We start from the raw sequence: 22,392 nt of genomic DNA on the forward strand, positions 1-22,392 counted from the left end.
CGCTTATTGAGGTTTTGGGTCTATTAAAGCCGGTCTAACTGTCCAAAAAGCTAAGGTGGGCATAGGAGTAACCTGAAACGAGTGAACGTATTTCTAGGAGCCGGGGGCAGGGTGTTTAGTTGAAATTCTTTTTATTCAGCAGTTTACTAACTTAATCTTTCGGGATAATCAGGCACCAGGAGCCCGACAGAATTATAAAAGAGATCTTCGAGGGATCGAAGTAGCTCGGCCCATCTGTGAGTGGACCTTCTTTCATAAAACAGATTTCATGAATGATTGATGTGCTTTTATATAAATAAATTTTATAAATGAGTTTATATTGATTTTATATAAATAAGTTTTTAGAAATGAATTTATTTGAATAAGTTTCTTTATTTGATCTTGAGTAAGTTTTATTACGGTTCTGAACTTGATCAGTACAGTAACAGTTTTATAAATATGTGCTGCTTATTTAAAAGTCATAGAAACAGATTGAGGTTGAAATCAGATGAGACAGCAGCACAATTTGAGATTTCAGTTTTAATCGGATTTTCTAAAGGAATCTATTTTAAACCCACCTTGTACCCATTTTCTTTATGGTGATTACCCAGAGTCGGACCGATGTCTACGGACATCCAGTCTGATTATAGTTCGGTCAGTGCACTTGACTTTGCCTCACGAGTTTCGGGGACGCTCGGACCGTGAGTGCCAGGATTTGCGGCTCGGCGGACTTGGTGTCCCGAGACCTGCCAGGATTGCGGCTCGGCTGACTCTGTGTCCCCGAGACCTGCCAGGATTGCGGATCAGGCTGACTACGGTCCCCTGCATCCTGCCAGAGCGACTCGAGCTGACTTGGTGTCACCGAGGAATCTGCCGGCGGGACAGGCTGATCATAGTCCCCTGATTTCGCCAGTTTGCGGCTCGGGTGGACTGCGTGGCGCCCGAGACCTGCCAGGGAATTGACGGATATAACAGGGGTACAATTAGGTGGCAGTTTTAAAGGATTTTAAAGCTTTTACTGCAGATATTGTTTACTCATTTTTTTTAGTAAATTCAGTCGAACGAAGTTTTAAAGGATTTTGAGCTTTCTTTTATTCAAGGATGATTTTCAGCCATTTTATATTGGTTTCTCAGTAATTGCACATGTGTATTTTTGGTATTTTTATTCAGTATATCAGTTCTTTGATTCTTCCAGGTAGTAATATCTTTATATCAGATCGATTATGTAAGTTTCTTCATTAGTATACTAATTCATGCTTATAGAATCTTTTATATGAAGATATAGTTAAATTTTCGATGTATATATATCCCTAGTTATTTCAAAATGGGGGAATTATATTCTAGCTTGATTTTAAGAATCTCACTTTTTGTCCACTCACAGTTTAAAACTTGTTTTTCGCCCCCAGGTTGTAGAAGTGCATAGGATCCACCACCGGGCCACTCTTAACCTCCACGCTTCAAAGTCAGGTAAAGTTGTAGAAATTTTTCCTGAAAACCCGTGAACTTTAGAAAATTGCTCTGATATCGAGTTTATTGGAAAATTTGAATCTGGCAAATTTTGGTTTATCCTATTCTGGCAGTTGCGTGAAAATATTTGAGATTGTTGACAGATGAAAAATTTTGGGATTGATCAAAATACAGAGGAGATTCTGCCGAATTTTCGGCAGAAGTCTAAGGAAATTTAAAGAGAAATTGAAGTAAGAAGGGTAAAAAGGTCATTTGTGCCCGACATTCGCCAGGTGTCGGACACGCACAGGACTTGACTCGAATTCCAAAGTGGAAATTGGGTCGGGTCCTGTCATGGTGTGAGACAAATAAATAAGTCTTCCAACTAACCTCTGATACCTGTCTTTATTAGTTGGAACTTGATCTGGAAGAATCTCAAGATTATGGTTCTGCACAATAGGAGTATCAACAGGTTTACACCCAAGCATCCCAGTTTCATTCAATAAATCTAACACATATTTTCTTTGTGACAAGAAAATACCATGTTGAGATCTAGCCACTTCAATTCCCAAAAAATATTTCAGCCCTCCAAGATCCTTCATCTCAAACTCAGTTGATAAATAATGTTTCAATTTATCAATCTCTTATGTATCATCACCTGTTATTATCATATCATCAACATATATAATTAAAACAGTGACCTTCCCTTTCCTCCTCTTCAGAAACAAAGTATGATCTGCATTGCTTTGACGATAACCGTATTTCTTCATGGCATAACTGAATTTGCCAAACCAAGCTCTAGGAGACTGTTTCAACCCATAGAGTGACTTCCTCAACTTGCACACCAAATTTGGATTTTCAGATAGATCAAATCCTGGAGGTAGGCTCATATAAACTTCTTCCTTCAATTCTCCATGTAGGAAAGCATTTTTCACATCAAATTGTTGGAGTGGCCAATCTAAATTTGCTGCAAGTGATATTAGAACACGAACTGTGTTTATTTTTGCAACTGGTGCAAAAGTTTCCTGATAATCAACACCATATGTCTGAGTATATCCTTTGGCAACCAATCTCGCCTTGTATCTATCAATGGTACCATCTACCTTGTGTTTAATTGTGAAAATCCATCTGCATCCAACTGGTCGTTTTCCTTGTGGCAATGAAACTAAATCCCAAGTTTGATTTTTTTTTAAAGCCAGCATCTCTTCATCCATAGCTTTCTTCCATTGAGGAGCAGCCAAAGCATCTTGCACTTTAGATGGAATAAATTCAGTTGTCATATGATTAGCAAAAACTGCACATGCTTCAGATAATCGATGAGTAGAGACATAGTTTGCAATTGGGTAGTTCGACTTCTTTGAATTTTCAGGTGAAAAATGATCTGGTGGAATTCCTCTATTACGTCCGGGAGGCAATTGATACCTTGTTTCTGCAACACTATCAATATCATTTGTAATTAAATTGTCAGTATTAATCAAATTTGGTTCTATACTTACCTCAGGGTTATCCGAAGCCTCAGGAATTTGGACAGGTACTGTTGGTGTAGAAGAGGGAGAACAATTATGTGGGATATGTGGAGTTGCAGGGAACAAAGTGGGGTTAGCAACATGTGACGCCAGGTCCTCAACTGACGTGACTGCATTTTATTTTTCATTGCAGATCACTTCTTCTCTTTCTATGGTAATATCAGGTAACATAATTGTCCAATTCCAATTCTGCTCTTCAATATTCTCCTTCTCCCCCTGAAGAGGAGAGTTGGATTCATGATGAAAATACATGGACAACTCTGAGAAAGTGACATCCATTGTGACATACGTACGCTTTGTCGGAGGATGGTAGCATCGATATCCTTTGGAATATGGGGAGAAACCCACAAACACACATTTAAGAGCACATGGATCCAATTTAGACCGTAGGTGTTTAAGGATGTGAACGTAGGCTATACAACCAAAAATGCGGGGATGGAGAGTCAGGACTGACGGTAGGGGATGTGTCGAAGTCAAAACATCCAATGGTGTCTTGTATCCATGGACAGAAGAGGGCATACGATTTAATAAATACACTGCATATAATATAGCATCACTCCAAAACATCTTAGGCATATGAGCTTCTATCAAAATACTCCTGGCCGTCTCAAGAATATGACGATTTTTCCGTTCAGCAACCCCATTTTGTTGAGGGGTATAGGGACATGTAGTTTCATGGAGAAGACCGTTATCCTGAAAGAAAGACACAAAATCATGATTCACATATTCACCTCATTATCTGACCGCAGAAACTGAATTTTTGTGGAGAATTGTGTCTGAACCATCTGATAAAATTGCTTGAAGAGACCAAAAACCTCACTTTTATTTTTCATAAAATATATCCATGTCATTCTCGTATAATCATCAACGAAGGTCACAAACCATCTAATGCTAGAGATTGTAGAGACTGGGGAAGGACCCCATACATCAGAATGAATAAGAGCAAAAGGTTTATCATTCTTATTGAAACTAATAGGGTATGAAACACGGTGACTCTTGGCAAGAATACAAGTTTCACATTGAAGACTAGAAATATCCAAATCCAAAAATAAAGCTGGAAATAAATGTTTTAAATAACCAAAAGAAGCATGTCCTAAACGCCAATGCCATAACCAAATTTGTTTCTTCTTGTCTGCAGCTGAGTCATGAGCAATAAGGGCCTTTCCCGTGCAAACATCATCCACATAATATAGTCCTCCTCTCTTAGTACCACGCCCAATTATTTCCTGGGTTCGAATATCCTGAAGAAGGCAAAACAAGGGATAGATTAATACAAAACAATTTAATTGTTCAGTCACTTGTCCAACAGATAATAAATTCTGAGATAAAGAAGGAACAAGAAGAACATGTTCCAAAGTTAAATTTGGAGAAAGATCAACAGTGCCTGCCCCAGTCACAGGATAGGATTGGCCATTCGCATTCGCCATACTAGTAAGGCTAGGAGTAGTACGAGTCTTCAAATTTGTCGAGTCAAATGTCATGTGATTTGAAGCACCTGAATCAATAATCCAACCAGAACCAATACCTAAGCCAGTAACAGCAGCAAAAGCACTACCTGAGGTATTAGAAGAAGTGCCCGAATCACCTGTAGGGAGGGCGGCAAAACCTGGAGGAACAATGGAGGAGGAGACAGATGGCATAGGGGAAGCTTGTGGGACAGAAGGGTCGGGAGATCCTATGCAGAGTGCGACCTTGCCTTGTGTGTATCGTTTAGCGGCTACTTTGGCCTTGTTACACTCATTGACTTCATCCCACCATTCTGGATAGCCATGTAATTTAAAACAATCAGTTACAAAGTGATTCGTGCTATTGCAATGAGTACACCTTTCGCCATTCTGAGGTTTAACTCGTTGTGGACCATTGGGTCTTGTAGAACCTGTAGGTCCGTTAGCTGTAGAACCTGCAGGTTTGTAGGAAGAGGCATAGGCATAGAGTGGGAAGAGGCAGGCATAGAGTGCCTTGTAGGTCCATTAATTGTAGAATCAGCAGGTTTGTAGGAAGAGGCAGGCCTGGAGTTCCTTGCTACCATAGCAACTCCAGTGTTCACCGGGGTTGGTGGTACCATCATGGTGGATCGCCGCTGGTCTTCTCGTCTGACACATGAAAAAGCTTTCTCCAAATTCGGAAACGGATCCATGCGAAGAATATCGCTACGAACTCTGTCAAACACATCATCTAATCCAGCTAAAAATACATAAACCCTCTCAATTTCAATCTCCTGTTGAAGAAGCAAAATATCTGATGAATTAGTAAATTTATTTGGTCGTCGATAATCAATCTCATGCCAAATACTTTGCAATTCTGCATAGTATGTGACAAGTTGTCGTCCAGACTGTTTCGCCTTGAATGCCCGACAAGTTAGCTCATAAATCTGTGACTGATCTTGGCCATCATAGTATGTTTTTTTAACATTCTCCCATACATCTTTGGCAGTTTTGTAGGGAAGGAAAATTTGCATAATATCAGGCTCCATAGACTGAATCAGCCATCCCTTCACAATTGCGTTTTCAGCATACCACTTATTGTAATTGGAATCTGCCAGAGCTGGTGCAGCATAAGCGCCTGTCAGATACCCATATTTTCCCTTCCCAGCAACATGTAACTCAAGCAGTTGGGACCATACTGAATAATTTGTTCCATTCAATTTGACAATTGTAGGAGCAGCGGAAGAATCATGATGAACATTGACAATTGACATAGGCTGACCAGAACCCCCTGAGGGAATTTGTGGTACCTCATTGGATTGGCCATCTTCATTAAACAAATCCTGCATATCCCCCATGGAGCCAAATAACACGGCAAGGAATCAAAGCAAAATAATAGGCAAAAAGGAAAAAATCTGTAGCAGTAAGGGAGGTATGCTATTCTAAGGCAAATATAACCCTAAGCTCTGATACCAAGTCAAATATAAGGATATATGGTGAATTTCTGATATATTATTCTTCTCTCAAAGGAGGTGTATATATAGTGTACAATGTCTATTTACCCAAGGAAAAGATAAAAGCTAATCCTAATAGAACAAGTAATACAATATTTACAAGAATCTTTATATTAATTTCCTATCTAAAATAGGACTCACGCCAACATGAACAACCCGCATTCAGGAGGCTGCGTCTTACTTTTGAAGGGGAACTGGAGTTTCTTTAGTTGATCATTACAGTAGTGGGGACGACAGCGTTTGTAGATTTTCTCTCCTTCGGTAAAGTGAAGAACCACGAGATGAGTGAGAAGAGAGAAAATAAACAGAGCACCACCACCACCACCCATTGTGTGTCAACAACAATAGCAACTTGGATACCGTTCTTTCGGAAAATTGTATATACAACAAGACTCTCGTTTATTATTTGTTTACTTTTCTTTCAGCAAAGACTAATGCATTTCCAATAAATTACTCGGCATTTGGTCACTAACAGAGAATTGACAGCATTTTCGCACTAAAGTTGGCAGGAGATTCGATATGCAAGACTCGGAAATCTACAAGACGCTCTTTTATTTGTTTACTTTTGCTTTAGTGGAAAGACATTCAACGCACTTTCAAAAAGACATTACTCCGCATTTGTTTGTTTGTTTTTTCGGGTTACAAGGAGGGCCGAAGCCCAAAGAAAACCAAAAAGAAAACTACCCTGGGACAAGCCTAGCAGTGGTAATCCTAACAGAGTCATTTGCCAAGAGGCTTACAATAGGAGGGGAAAGATCAACAATATGATTAACCCAAATTGGAACTTTGACCCACACGTGCCATATGGTCAGCGGCAGTGTTTTGTTCTCTAAAAATATGATGAATGGAACACCCCCAGTCGCGTTTGTTACTAAAAGAGAATTCACACCATTTTCACACATGCACTGATACAACCTAAAACCAAACGAGGTTACCTTGCTCAGCTCCCAAAACTCATTTCATATTATTTATCAAATTTACATATACATTTCATGCATCATTCAAAGTAAGATTCAAACAATATTGCTTGGGCCTACGAAAATGGATTACAAAAAAATGGGAATGAAGGGTTAAAAGAATGGTGGCGAAACAATATCAAACAAGTTACGCTACTTTGACTCCACTCGGGCGTTTTCCTTCCATGGCGTCCTTCTTGTTACAACAATCAGAACAAAGGAAAGGCCCTTGCCAAGGCTTTGAACTGGTGGAGAAAATAGAGCCAGCATGAACAGATATGCCCTCACTCGGTGCAAGGTCAACTTGGCATACAGCACACATAAACAGCCCAGATGTTGTTGATTGTGCTGTGCACTCATCACTGCCCAGCCTGCAACAGATTTAATATGATCAACAATCTCTATTTCAAAGGTAACCAAAGCCATGATAAGACGCTCCACTTTGATCTGCTATACAAGTTTAATAAAACGTCATAAAATGTGAAATGACAATACTTAGAGCAGTGGCATTGTCGAAGAAATTTATTTTCACAATTAGTAGACAACTATAGTATGAAATTCTTCTAGACAATCTGAACACGAATCAACTAAACTGAATTAAGGGAAAAAGCAACTAACCTTTCAGCAAGCATGGCAGACCCTTCTTCGAATAATTCCTCCACAATACCCACAGCTGATAGCTTCTTGGATAGTTTATTAGCAGAATCGCGTGACTTCTTCCTGAAAAACAGCGCCCTCAGCTTGTTCTGCTTTTTGGGTGGAGTTGAAGGCTGTACTGAATGATCAGGAGGAATTATGTCAACCACAATGCAGGTTGTATCATCCTTTAGACCCCTTGACCTTAAGGCTTCCTACAGAACAATCCATCAAATGCAATAAGAAAAAGTTCTTGCCAATGCATACTGCAAGAAAAAGGCATAGGTAGTTCAAACCACCTTCACAACTTGTCTAGCAGCAAGTTCAGCAGGCAACCCACGGCAAGATTGTGCTGCCATTTCTGAGGATAGAGCATCCCAGATGCCATCAGAAGCAATTATAAGCCTCCCACCAGCATTTGATAGCTTTTAAACCAATATTAGAATAATGTTAGCTTTCTTGCTAAAGAAGTCTTGGCAGTCAATTGAATAAAACCAAGCTTAAAATTTAAGTTCCAAAAGGAGACAGATACCTTGACTTGTTTCACATATGGTATCGGAACTATAAACTCCCCAACGTCCATGTCTCCAATTGACCTAGAAAGGCATAAACCCCCTGGCCAACAACGAAGGGGACCAATCTGTAGATGTCAAACAACATATATTACACAATGAAAAATGAATAACAATGTTAACAGAAAAAGTATCTATTTCTGTCAGCAAAAACAATCTGTAAGGTCTAGATGCCCTCACCTCTGCACCGCCAATAATGCTCAACCTTCCAACTTCCCCACCACTTGCAGCAACACGCTCCCTCCTAAGATTACATACCGAATACTCAATTAGTAAATCCAGAGAACAGTAACAAGAAAGGAGATTTATTGAAACTTAGCAGAGACATACTCCTCTACATTCTCTTCAAGTCTATGATCAACAGTTAAGGTGGAAACAGCACCACCCTGAGTATCTAAGATACAACGGGAGTCTCCTACGGATGCCACTGTTACAGTCCATCCATCAACTATTACAAAGGTAGCTGTTGTACCAGAAGTTTCTCCTGCAGACAATAATAAGAGTGAAAATAATCAGGGCCTGTTTGGGTGCTTCAAGATATGAGAAAAAACTAAAGGGAAGAACAAAGGCTAAACAAGTTGCAAATTCCATGCCTCTACTCTGGAAATCCTTATCAGTCTTCACAAACCCAGCAACCAAGGCACGAGGTAAAGCTTGGAGCCACTCCTCCCTTCCTAACCCACGGGGAATAGCACCCAATACATGTTTTAACAAATTCTCCCTTGTATATACTGCTGCTGCATTTCCATTGTGCCCATCAAAGATCTGGCAGTTGATAAAAAAAGCAGTGACTATCATATTTGATTACCAATAATTGATGGCTAAACAAAACTGTTTTGAGCACACTGCTTCACCCCATAATCTATAAACAATAGTACAAGTACAAGAAACTGTCCAAACATATCTCGTTTACTGTCTACGTTGGAACAGATAAACCCAATACAGTTCGGAATGAAAATTTACAGTGAACAAGTCAGGAGGAAGCAAATGGCAGAGCTTAGAGCTGAGCATTGATATATAACATTTAACACACCAAGTTTATACATATTGGGCATACCCCATGCACAACACTACTACAGAGCTGAGCTACAACAGAATCTAGTGGAAATATAAAAGAGACTATAGATTACCGCAAATGCAGAAAATTTTGATGAAGAATTTCCAGTGACTCGCTGACCATCAGTCTTGATCAGAAAATAATCCTCTCCTTTCCTGGATTGAGCTGCATGCCCATATCTGACAGTAGGCTTCTCCATCTTCTCACTCTTCAGCTCTCTGCTGATCAGTGCAGCCAGCGGCACCAGATTATGATGGTGACGCCTCCCTTCTCCAGACGCCATAACTACCTCACCACTGTCTTTGCCAGAGGCCCAAGACCTTCAAACTATCAAACTATTTGCCTCAAAAGCATACTAATGCTAAGCACCTAAATAATCCTACAAATTTTTATAATCAGTGGCCTCTCTGAGTATCGCAAGTGCAATTAGCACAAACCCCCAATTATAACAAAGAAAAATCAAACACTTCGCCAGCAACTCACAGCTGATCTGCATTTATCATTGGCAAAACAAAGAACAAGGTTACACTACGTCCTCAAAACACTTATGCATCCATAACATTCAAAATTGATTATACCAACAGGCATACCCTCGGTTAGTTACGAATATATGTAAGAAAAATACATAAGGAAATGCCTCATCTTTCATATTCCATTATTTGGCAACCAAAATTTTGAACACCAAACGCCAAACATAGAGATTCAACTTTCTATAAGATGCCACTATTAAGCATGAATTCAGCTTACCCAGAACAGAAAATTCCTAATTTTCGTGTTATTCTTCTTAGTTTTGCTGTGTCCTTTTCGTTTCTTCTCAGGAACCGAACAGAGAAGCAAAGATTCCAACAAACAAGGAAGAGATAATGTGCAATACCCGCGAGAATGTCAGAGCGCAAAGCCAAACGCAGATCCGATTGCGACAGTAATAAGCAAGAACAAAGACAACAAAGAAGCAGAATAAAGCACATAAGAAATCAACACGGAGAAGTAACGCGTTTTGGTGACAAGGTATGAACTGTAAAACCCAATAATCAACGCCCAAATCCTTAATCTTTTAATTAAAAAAAGCCTTTGAATTCCTCTAGTCAGCTTCTCGACCTTTTCCTCCACCAAACACCCACAATTAAAAAAGGAAGAGAAAAGAAATCAGAGACCCAGAGAGTAGTCTGGGTAGAGAGCTTTAAAATCCAAAGCTTTCTTCTGGGTTAAAGAGAAATGGCAGCGAAAATCGGTGGCAAAAAGCTATCTTTTTAATCTAAACTGTAAAAAGGAAATACAGAAAAGTGGGTATGGCTGACTATAAAGCAATCCATCCATAAAATAAAACCCACATTCGGCTTCTGCAAAAAGTCGGTTTCTTTCTTCCCCAAAAGCAAAAGCTTTTTATTTTTTTTCCCGGGAAAAAGTTCACTACTGAGAGAGGGTGAGGGATATACAGAAAGTTACAGCGGAATTATGTTTGTTGCGTTTGCTCGCTCTAGAGACGAGACAGAGCATCACAAAGTTGGTCGTTTACCTAACAGATATTGCAGGAGAGTTTTACGGAATATTAATTGGATAATTTAATCCATCCTAAGAGTTTTTCTCCACGATTTTTTTATTTCTTAGTTTTGGCCTATTATGAGCAGAAAGTCGACAGGGATATAATATTACTAATTTTATGTGACTAAGTGAGATTAGCACTCGTAATTTCTGTAAAAGCTTAATACAAAGTTTTATCTGGTAAAACCAGATTATAAAAAATAAAAAAAATAAAAAAAAACTTTTAAACCTGAAATCGAAGAAAGCTCACGGGAGAGGGTTTCATTTTTCAGCTGGTGATGAAGCGAAGAGTAGAGTCTAGAGACCAAGTGACAATTGGTAACAACTTCGGGATTATGATTTTTGCGGGAAAAAGCTGACACGTGGCGCGGGGTTGTGCATGTGTTTCTGTGATGGCAATGATGTGGACAAGGTGCGCAGTGCGCACGTTGTATGTGGTTAAATGAGTGGGAGTCTTTGCGTTGCTTGCAGGTGTCTGTCCTGTTACCTGTTCACCTGCAGGTTTTGCTTTGCCTTTTACCGAGGTCTTTTGGTGGTCTCGACACACCCCAGTCAATGCTGATTGTGATCCAAAGGACCACCTCATCTCTTCTCATCTCTTCTCATCTCTTGTGTAGGTGTATAATGTAATTTTTGCTGGCCTAATGCTGGATTGTAGTGATTAAGTGATGATAATATAGATAAGGATGAAAGGAAAGACTTGCTGCATGGATATTTAATTAGTTGAATTGCCTTGATTCCTTGAGCATTGTTGTTTTTTCAGATTAACTATAGTTAATGTGGTGATTAGGTACAGCAACATGTGGTTGTGGAATAATTAAGTTGGGCATATGCAGCCTGTTTATACAAATGCAGGGTAGGGTTACAGTTGCAGGCTTGTAGCCCTCAGCCAGCCTCATGGGACTAATACAAAATCCCAAATATAATATGATGGTATCCAATGTCCCATGATATAGGCTTCATGATATGAAGAATAATTTTGGGTTGGCTATTGCTACCAAGTAGCTATAGGCCTTGATGTCAATTATTTCCTAAGATGATAAAAGCTAAGCAACATGGGTTGGGTTGAAACTTGAAACCATGTGTGCAGCAAACTCCATGAGCTAAAACTCTCAGTTAACCATGCTTTTATGATTGTGTATGGAAATTAAACAATGTGCTACTTGTGTTGAGAATCCATATCAGTATCAGTCTGAAAGCGGCTGTGTCTGTGGCTGCAAATTGTGAATGATATTGCAAATACCATTTAATTCGAGTACATAATTAATGAATTGCAGATGGGGAAGTTGTAGTTGGAAGGAGGGATGGTCTCTGGTTGAGGTTTTAATGACAAGAACCACACGAGACAACCGAATGTGTGTGTTAAGCGTTGCATCATATGAAATCATATGACTACTTTCTCCCTCTCCAAAACCCATTTGAATTTCTTTTTCTTTTTCTTTTTCTTTTCTCCAGTAATTTTTTATTATCTGGAGACATAACAGGGAGGGGGCATAATGGCACATTTCCCAACGTATATTTATTTATAGGTTTCTTCAGCGACCTCTTACCGAACTGAGATTTCTGAGAATTTTCCCAAGGCTGTAACTGTAAGCCTGTAGGTGCCTTGGATCCATCATCACATTCACATACTGTATTGTCCTTGCCTTGATGTTTCAACTTTGAGGGCAAGGGATTTAGAAAATCTTTTTTTGTTTTTGGTTTGAGCAAGGGGAGCTGCTAGAATGCAGAGGTTATTATGAGGAGGTTATGTGCGGAATGATAACAACCGTCAGTTTTAAATGAACGGTTCAGATTTAAGTAGGAAGTTTTGTTACAATCGGGTTAAAATTACCCATCACAAAATGAGCAACCCGGAACTTCTCTCTTTATATCTCCTATTTTCTTTGAAACAGAGGTCCAAAGTCCTACGTCTGAAACTTCCTCTGGAGACAAACAAGAGCTGCCCCTTTCCAACTTCCAGAAGCCGAATTTGCTGCTCCAAAAAGAAAAAAAACGAAGACACTCAGCTGTGGAGGACGTTGCTGAAGAAGAAGGAACAAGGGTTGAAACCCACAACTCAATTCTTTCATTGGTATGTGATTTTTCAGCCCTATTGCAAACCCTTTTATTCAAAAAATATTCTGTTTTGTTAAACCCCTGTCATTAATGTTGCAGAAAATGGTTCATCATTACCCATTACAACAACTATAACCTAAGAGCTCTCTTATTCTGTCTTTGTGTCACAAAAATTATTTGCAAGATCTTCATAGTAGAGAGAAAAGAAGAAAAAGAGAAACATGATATGTTGAAAGAGCCTCCAGTAGTCTCTCACTCGCCTAACTTTGCACTCCATTTCTGAACAAGTAAAACCCAAGTTTTGAAGAACTTGTAGTACTCTTCTTCAACTCCAATTGCGATGGTAAGTCAAACACTGCAAAACCACTTCTCTTTGTTTCTTTGTTTCACTGATTTTGCTTTTAATGTTTTCCAATTTCTTGTAATCATTATTATTTTTTGTTCCCTTTTGTATTTATATTTCATTTGAAAAATTGATTTTTACAGTTTTTATTTTATTTTCATACGTAAATATTCTTTCTTGCGTTTAACCCCTTACTGCTTTGGGTTTTATTATCATGCCTTTAGTATATTGGCTTTAAGCTTTGTTGAATCAATAATTAATAAATAATGAAAATAACAACACGGTAATCTAATGGTGATCTTTATGGGTCTTGCATACATACAATAAAAACAAGTTCTCTAAAAATATCTTGGGTTTGTTCTGCCTCAATTTATTTTATGGCTTTTTAATAATTGATAATCTGCTACAGGTTGACACAAGTTTGCATCTTAATTTTCCATATATGCTCTTATGGAAAAGTTTAATTGAATCAACATGGAGGAGACATTAAATGGAAAGCAAAAAACAAAAGGATCAATTTTGCCCCATAACATAGGGGAGTTGCATTCAAATTCTTGGATTTGTTGCTGGTAAGTTTTTTTTTAAAAAAAATCATTATAAATGTCTTTGTTTTCAACTGATGATGGTACAAGATTTAAATTGCTTTCATAATTATTTTGTTTTGTTTTAGCTATTTCTGAAATGTTTGATTCAAATGTTATCTAAGGTATCAATAATCTGTGTGAGTAAAATGGTTGGGGACTCAGAGGAGAATGATGATTGTGTAATTGCTGATGAAATGATTTACATACCTGAAGTCAGAAATGAGAAAAGACCAAAAGTTGGGATGAAGTTCGATTCACTTGATTTCGTTTATGATTTCTACAATAGATATGCTTTATTGGCTGGCTTTAGTATTCGACGTCATTCCAGCGGGAGGGAAAAATACAGTAAAGAAATTCTAAGAAAAGAATTTGTATGTTGCAAACAAGGTGTGTTTAAAAAAGAAGAGCCTAGGGCGGTAAAAAGACACCGAGGGATAAGTAGATGTGGTTGCAAGGCTAGGGTTGTTGTTGTGAAGGTTTCTGGGTGCAAGCAGTATGCTTTCTCTCTCGTTGTAGAGGGACACAATCATACAATGACACCCCCAGAAAGAGTGCATTTTATGAGATCACATCGTCATATTTCAGAACCTGCAAAGCTACTCACAAAACAACTTGGTTCAGCTGATATACCTACTCATAAAAAGATGAGTATTTTGGAGGTGCAATCTGGAGGAATGGAGAAAATTGGTTTTACCAAAAAGGATATTTACAATTTTGAATATTATGAGAGTAGCCTGATGAAGAACCATGATGTTGAACTGGTGACTGAGTATTTTTTAGCTGAACAGAAAAACAATAGATCATTTTATTTCAAGATTGAGGGAGATTCTAATGACAGGCTTACTCGATGTTTTTGGGCAGATGCAACTTCTAGACGAGCATACGGGTTTTATGGAGATGTTGTCGTGCTCGATACCACATTCAACACGAATCGATATGGCTTGCCATTTGCACCAATGTTGGGGGTTAATAACCATGGTCAGACAATTGTTTTAGCTTGTGCATTTTTAAGTAAGGAAACGACTGAGTCATTTATTTGGATGTTTGAGGAGTTTAAAAAAGCCATGCCAGGTGGTGAGCCAAAAATGATAATTACAGATCAAGATGCAGCTATGGCTAGAGCGATTTTTGAAGTATTCCCCACTACATTTCATCGACTTTGCATATGGCACATCACAACCAAGTTCTCTGATAAACTACCACGGACTGCTTATGAGGAATATTGGAAAGAGTTTAAGGAAACCATCTGGGAGATTGACAATATAGATGAATTTGAAGAAAAGTGGCATGCAATCATTACAAAATCTGGTTTGACTGACCATCCATGGCTGAGTTCAGTTTTTGATTTGCGAAAATCATGGGTTCCAGCCTATGTAAAACATATTTTTGCCACTGGAATGTCAAGCAGTCAAAGAGCAGAAGGCTCTCATGCATTTTTCAAGCAATATATATCAAGGAGAAATTCATTAATGGATTTCATAACACGATTTCAAAGGGCACTATCCCATCAACGTCAAAAAGAGTTACTTGCTGATCACATTGATGCATTTGAAAAGCCTCAATGCGCTCTATTGTTGACAATGGATAAACAAATGGCTGAAATATACACAAAGGCAATGTTCCAAAAGTTTGAACAGGAGCTAATGCAAAGTTTACCGTGTTTTATGGAACTGAAAATGGATGATGCTTCCAAAGCTATCTATAAAGTGAGTGAAAGGAAAAGGGGGAAAACAAGAGTGACAGAAGTTGTATATGATAAATATTCCGATCAATGGTCGTGTAGCTGTAAAGGATTTGAATTTATTGGAATTCTTTGTTGCCATGCGCTGGCATTGTTAAAAAGGGAGCAAATTGAATATCTGCCCAATAAATACATTTTGAATAGATGGAAGAAAACTGCAAAATCTGGACTTGTGTCAGATTCAAATGGCAATGAAATTAAAGATTGTGAGAACAATTCTCTCCTAATAAAGCGAAGTAGAATGTCCAGACTTGCTTCAGATGTAATTGAGCATGCCTTAATGTCCGAAGAAGGTTGTGAGCTATTGTCCAATAACCTAAACGATACGCGGGTGATGTTGAAGTTATTGAATGATGGGGTTGGTCCTAGCGAAGTTGGAGGGTCCAGCTCCCAAACACGATATTTGAAGGACCCTAAGAGAGTAACGCACAAAGGAAGCTCCAAACGAGTGAAGGGAGCAAAGGAAACGAGAATGGAGCGAAGGATCCGACATTGTCAGCAGTGTGGACAAACTAGTCATGATATAAGACGATGCCCAAGAATGGCGAACACATCGTAAGATTGTACAAATATTTATAAATAATAGCTAAAATTCCAAGTGGTTTATTTTATTGTAATATTATGCTTGGTGTTTATGCAGGACATCCCCATCAAACAATGAAGAATCAACTCCAGTCAATCTTAGTGACCCGTTATTCGATGAATTTGATAGCATGCATGGACCTACCAAGTGATTTATGTTTTACTATACGAAGCTCATTTGCCATCAATATTGGTGAGCATTTTGAAATATGATTCAATATGAAGAAATCTTATTATTTTGTGTTGTTTCGTTTTGTATCAGCTTTTGTGTTTTTTTTCTTGATTGGTTTTGGTTTTCTTTGAAATTTTTTTGTTTCTCGATTGGTGGTGTTAATTTTTTGGAGCCTTTCTTTCTTGCTTTCTTTTGCCTTTGTATTTTTCTGATGTTAGGTGTTTTAGGATTTTTCTTTCTTTTAAATAGTCTCCCTCTTGAGATATTTGACAATTCTTTTTTATGGCAGTTGGACCTAGATTTTTGGCTTATGGAAGATTGTTGTCGTTGAGAACCTTCATCAATTTGGCTTTTTTTTTTATTTTTTTTATTTTATGACAGTTGGACCTATCAACTCTTAATTTTGACAATGCGCACGAAAGGCTATCACATCCTTTTTTGAGAAAAGACGCTATATACATTCGGTGTATTTTGCGTGTATATTGTTAGTCTATTGCTTGTTATTGCAAGCTTATTAATTTTGTATTGATTGTTCATTGTCTTTGTATAGCCATATATTGCCTTTTATGATAATATGGGGACAATACAAGGCAATTGGGGGCAATACAGTGGCAATATAAAGGCAATTGGGGGCAATACAGTGGCAAAATGAGGGCAATTAGGGGCTATATAGTGTCAATACTAGGGCAATAGGAGGCTATACATTGGCAATACAAAAACTCCAATAGTCCACGATTTTGGTGCACAATTTTGTAAACATTGCTATCTGAAGGATACATGAAATTTTGTGATAAGGTTACGGGATTATTTCGTACTAGTTATGTTGTTGTTTGTATTTGTTCTTCTGCTACTTTTGCTGTCTTTCTTTATAATATATGTTTGTGGAATTCCTCAAAGTAAACATATATTGAGAAAAAAAAAATTAGAGTGAAGATATAATCACTCATATAGACAAGGAGAAATATTATGTGATTGGACAATGCTTCTGACTGATGTGTGAGGTTTTTCGGAAAAGTACGCCATCATTTTATGTGATTGGACTGATAGAGATACTTTACTGATTCCTCATGCGCTGTCATATTGACAACTTATTGAACACCTTTGACGTGTTCAAAGATTTAGATGCACGCACCCATGATGACTTCAAACCATTGTTCAATTATCATATATGTAGATTATTATAACAAAACACATACTTTTACAGCCTTATATATGAAAGGAAACTAATACTTGTATTATTAAAAATTAGATAATGAACATTAAAAAATCATTTATTTTTACTTATTAAGCTGGAATCAGAAACACAAAAACTCAATTCCTAGTAGATCTAAATCAGCAGCATCATAGAGAAAGTAAGAGAAATCCAGAATTTTTGTGTGGAGAAACGAATGGAAAAAACAAGAGAAATAGGAAGAAGGAGAGGGAAAAGGAAGAAAATAACTGGCGGAGGAAATAAAATAACTAGCCTAGATTGATTTGTGTTTAGTTGTTGTCTGTGCTTAGCCCTGTTTGTTAAGAAGGAGAAGAAGCAGGAGTAGGGAGGCAACGGAGAGAAGAATAATAAAAGAAAAAGGGAGACAACTGAGAGAAAAGAGAAAAACTATTTAAAATAAGAAAGGGAGAGAGAGAGAGAGAGAGAGAGAGAGAGAGAGAGAGAGAGAGAGAGAGACAAGAAGGTAGAGACAACCGAGAGAAAAGAGAAAAACTAATTAAAATAAGAAAGGGAGAGAGAGAGAGAGAGAGAGAGAGAGAGAAGAAGGTAGACATTGAGTACTTCAATTGTGAATAGCATTGCTCCACGATTTTGTAAACACTACTATATGAAGGATACATGAAATTTGTGATAAGGTTACGGGATTATTTTGTACTAGTTATATGTTGTTGTTTGTATTTGTTCTTCTGCTACTTTTGCTATCTTTTTTTATATTATATGTTTGTGGAATCTCTCAAAGTAAACATATACTGAGAAAAAAAAATTACAGTGAAGATATAATCACTCATATAGACAACGAGAAATATTATGTGATTGGACAATGCTTCTGACTGATGTGTGAGGTTTTTCAAAAAAATACGCCATCATTTTATGTGATTGGACATGATAGAGATACTTTATTGATTCCCCATGCGGCGTCATATTGACAACTTATTGAACACCTTTGACGTGTTCAAAGATTTAGACGCACGCACCCATGATGACTTAAAACCATTGTCCAAATATTATATATGTAGATTATTATAATAAAAAAGATACTTTTACAGCCTTATATATGAAAGGAAACTAATACTTGTATTATTAAAAATTAGATAATGAACATTAAGGAAATATACTTGTAATGTTGGTTATTGCAAAATATATTTTTATGGTTGAAAGGAAAGTGAGTTATCAAAAAATTCTGAATATTCACGGAAGATGCTTGTTGATGTAGGTTATTGAAGTTGAAATTAACAAGGATATATAACTATGGTTGAGAGGAAAGTGAGTTATCAAAAGGCGTTTGGATTTTTTCATTATGAAATGGATGATTTATAGTTTCCCCAAGTTTTATAACGTCACAAGGAGTTCCTAGGAATTTTCGATGTATTTTTTGGATTTTTAATTTATTTATTATGAATTTTAGAAGTAAAATCAAGAAAAATAATATTAAATATTATAGGCAACACGTGGCAGCAGCTAAAGGTGGCGCCGTCAGTGTTTCCAAAGGTGGCGTAACATGATTATGGAGGTCCAAAATTATGATTTCACATATTTGAGTTCAAGGTAGTCGTTGGATCAAAGAACATGAGTGTTAAGTTACAAAACATCAACTAGTGGTTTATATTGTTTTAAAATAAATTTGAGTTTACATTATCACTTTACATTTTTATAAGTGAAAATTTTGCTTTTATAGTTTGAGGGTGTAGAGAATGTCACGAGGAGTTCTTAGGAATTTTTGGTGTATTTTTTGGATTTTTAATTAATTAATTATGAATTTTATAAGTAAAATATAGGAAAAATAATATTAAATAGTATATGGCAACATGTGGCAGCAGCTGAAGGTGGCGCCGTTAGTGTTTCCAACAGGAGGTGTACCACGATTGCTCCACATGTCATTTTGATTACTTTTCCAATTTTATATTTTAAAATTCTTGAAAAAATAATTAAAAATAAGAAAAATACACTGAAAATTGCTAAAAACTCCTCAAGGCATCATCATGATTATGGAGGTCTAAAATCATGATTCACGTATTTGAGTTTAAGGTAATCGTTGGATTAAAAACATGAGTATTATGGTATAGGACATCAACTAGTATTTTCAATTACTTAGAAACAAAGTTGAGTTTTTATTATCACTTTACATTTTTATAAATAAAAATTATAATTTTAGAGCTTGATGACGTAGATAATGTCATAAGAAGTTCCTAGGAATTTTAGGTGTATTTTTTGGATTTCAAATTAATTTATTATGAATTTTATAAATTAAATCCAAGAAAAATACTATTAAATTGTATAGGTCGACAAGTGGTAGCGTTGAAGGTGGCGCCGTCATTGTTTCTAATAGGTGGCGTCCTCCTATTGCTCCACATATCANTTTTGATTACTTTTTTCAAGTTTATCTTTGAAAATTATTTTTAAAAATTAAAAATCAGAAAAATACACCGAAAATTGATACAAACTCCTCACGACATCATCTTCAATTATGGAGATCCAAAATCATGATTCACATATTTGAGTTTAAGGTAATTGTTGGATCAAAGAACATGAGTGTTAAGTTATAGAACATCAACTAATATTTTATATTGTTTAGAAACATATTTGAGTTTTTGTTATTATTTTATATTTTAATAATTTAAAATTTATACTTTTAGAGATTGAGGGTGTATAGAATGTCATAAGGGGTTCCTATAAATTTTTTATGTATTTTTTGGATTTTTAATTAATTAATTATAAATTTTAGAAGTTAAATTCATGAAAAATAATGTGAAATAGTATAGGGCGACACATGGCAGCAGCTGAAGATGACGCCATTAACCAACAAGTGGCGTCCAATGGTTGCTCCACATGTTGTTTTGATTATTTTTTTTAAAGTTTATCTTTAAAATATCATAAACAAATTATAAAAAATACACCGAAAATTGCTACAAACTCCTTATGACATTATCTTTGACTCTGCAGGTTTAAAATAAAGATTTCACATATTTGAGGTCATAGTAATCGTTGGATCAAAGAACACGAATATTATGTTATAAAACATCAACTAGTGTTTTAGATTGCTTAGAATTAAAGTTGAGTTTTTATTATTAATTTACATTTGTATAACTCAAAATTAAACTTTTAGAGCTTAAAGGTGTAGGGAATATCACAAGGAGTTTCTAGGAATTTTCGGTATATTTTTTGGATTTTTAATTAATTTTTATGAATTTTAGAAGTTAAATTCAAGATAAATAATATTAAATCATATTAAGCGACATGTGGCAGCAGCTGAAGGTGGCGCCGTCAGTGTTTCTCCCAACAAGTGGCGACCCACGATTGGTCTATACCCTTTAATATTATTTTTCTAGTATTTAAATTTTAAAATGCATAATAAATAAATTAAAAATCATAAAAATACACCGAAAATTGCTACAAACTCCTCACGACATCATCCTCGATTATGGAGGTCCAAAATCATGATTTAACATATTGGAGTTTATAGTAATCGTTTGACCAAATAACTTGAGTGTTGTATTATGAAACATTAACTAGTGTTCTAGATTGTTTAGAAACAAAGTTAAGTTTTTGTTATAAGTTTATATTTTTATAAGTGGAAGTTATATTTTCAGGGCTTGAGGACATAGAGAATGCCACAAGGAGTTCATAGGACTTTTTGATGTATTTTTTAGATTTTTAATTTATTTATTATGAATTTTAGAAGTTAAATCTCAAAAAAATAATATTAAATTATAGGAACTCACACGTGGTAGTTCCAGAAGGGAGAGCTGTCATTTTTTTGACAGATGGCGTCCTACGATTGCGCCACATTTCATTATTATTATATTAATATTTACCCTAAATTATTATTATATTGTTTGGATCTTGAATTATTATTATACTGTTATTTAACCTAAATTATTATTATATTGCATTTAACCCTAAATTATTATTATATTCCTTTTTACCATAAACTATTATTATCTACCCTAAATTATTATTATATTAGTTTTTACCCTAACTTGTTATTATATTTCCTTTTACCCTAAATTATTATTATATTTCCTTTTACCTTAAATTATTATTATATTGCTTTTTATCCTAAATGACTATTATTTTGCAATATCACGTGGATTTAAATGAAAAAATATATTTTAAACATAATTTAAATTTTTAAAAAAATTGTATTACAAGCTAAAAGATTATTTTTTTTAAAAAAAAACCTCTCTCTCTCTCTGTGCCAACCATCCCGAAGGAAAAAAACAAAAAGTGAACCTGCCCCACCCATTTTTCTTTGTTCTTTTAAATCACAACCCCAGCCTCTTCCCAACCCCGAACCCCATACCCCCCAAGACAACCATACACTTATCACTACACCCCCAAATTGCTTCTGCTCTTACTTCTTATGCCTTCAGAAATCTTCCAGATCAACTTGTATTGGCTCAATGTGCATCTCTTGGAATATTATCTTTGTCCCATCAAAAGAAAAAAAATACAAATATGGCTAAAACCCAAACCCAGAAAGAATGGTTTTTCAAATTTCATTAAAAAAAAAAGAATTATGAGGGAAAAATCAAAATAGAAAAAGTGGGTACTAAACTAAAATCTGTGGGAAGTTCATGAAGAAAATGGTACATGAACATTTCCTTGTAAAATTTGGTGGAAAATCGGAATCTGTAAATAATAAAATAAAAGAAATATTAGGAAAAAAGGGAGGAAATTCATTCATCCCAGCCCAGCCCACCACCTCCCCTCGATTCTTACTACCCTAGCCTGGTAGCCACGCCTCCACCACGACCATCCCGCCCCACACCCGGCTCTCTCTCCCTCTTTCCAGCCCCATCTCCAGCCAACTGAGAAAAAAAAAAAACCAGCAAAGCCACCCCATCCGCAACCCAACCATTCTCTCTCTCTGTGCAAAATGTTCTCAAGAACCCAGTTATTCTACAAAATTTGACAGAGCAACCAGAGATCTATAACAAATAGAGCCCCACTGCACAGATGAACACAGAAACAGAGTCCCCCAAATCAAAATCAAAATGCTAACTATGACATTAAACCAAGAAAAATATGAAATCTAAACAATACTTAG

General features: G+C 36.4%; 2 protein-coding genes across 3 annotated transcripts; one reads left to right on the top strand and one right to left on the bottom strand.

Annotated features, from left to right (window-relative positions):
- Positions 1–6,820: 6,820 nt before the first annotated feature.
- LOC117613971 (probable protein phosphatase 2C 15) lies at positions 6,821–10,744 on the bottom strand. Of its 2 annotated transcripts, none has more exons than XM_034342616.1 (9): positions 9,858–10,732; positions 9,184–9,600; positions 8,647–8,818; positions 8,384–8,537; positions 8,234–8,297; positions 8,014–8,121; positions 7,781–7,906; positions 7,464–7,696; positions 6,821–7,216 (listed from the first exon to the last, which is right to left on the bottom strand). In XM_034342616.1, the coding sequence occupies exons 2-9, from the start codon at positions 9,391–9,393 to the stop codon at positions 6,994–6,996; spliced, it is 1,290 nt and encodes a 429-aa protein (XP_034198507.1). In that variant the 5' UTR covers positions 9,394–9,600; positions 9,858–10,732; the 3' UTR covers positions 6,821–6,993. The 2 variants fall into 2 exon arrangements, with proteins under 2 accessions (XP_034198507.1, XP_034198508.1); XM_034342617.1 differs by having other exon boundaries at positions 7,176–7,292; positions 9,858–10,744.
- A 3,039-nt stretch (positions 10,745–13,783) lies between these two features.
- Positions 13,784–15,426, top strand: LOC117617476 (protein FAR1-RELATED SEQUENCE 5-like). The gene is made up of 2 exons (XM_034346859.1): positions 13,784–15,343; positions 15,421–15,426. Exons 1-2 carry the CDS (start codon positions 13,784–13,786, stop codon positions 15,424–15,426), a joined length of 1,566 nt encoding a protein of 521 aa, XP_034202750.1.
- Positions 15,427–22,392: the final 6,966 nt, after the last annotated feature.

The sequence above is a fragment of the Prunus dulcis genome, chromosome 1 (assembly GCF_902201215.1).
Source record: "Prunus dulcis chromosome 1, ALMONDv2, whole genome shotgun sequence".
NCBI lineage: Eukaryota > Viridiplantae > Streptophyta > Magnoliopsida > Rosales > Rosaceae > Prunus > Prunus dulcis.

What these genes read in the sequence shown, in the direction of transcription:
- LOC117613971 (XM_034342616.1), bottom strand. Translation starts at nt 9,393, where the DNA reads ATGGCGTCTGGAGAAGGGAGGCGTCACCATCATAATCTGGTGCCGCTG. An exon ending in GCATTATTGGCGGTGCAGAG is followed by an intron (nt 8,122 to 8,233) that starts GTGAGGGCATCT and finishes TGACATCTACAG; the next exon opens with ATTGGTCCCCTTCGTTGTTG. An exon ending in CATATGTGAAACAAGTCAAG is followed by an intron (nt 7,907 to 8,013) that starts GTATCTGTCTCC and finishes TTGGTTTAAAAG; the next exon opens with CTATCAAATGCTGGTGGGAG.
- LOC117617476 (XM_034346859.1), top strand. Translation starts at nt 13,784, where the DNA reads ATGGTTGGGGACTCAGAGGAGAATGATGATTGTGTAATTGCTGATGAA.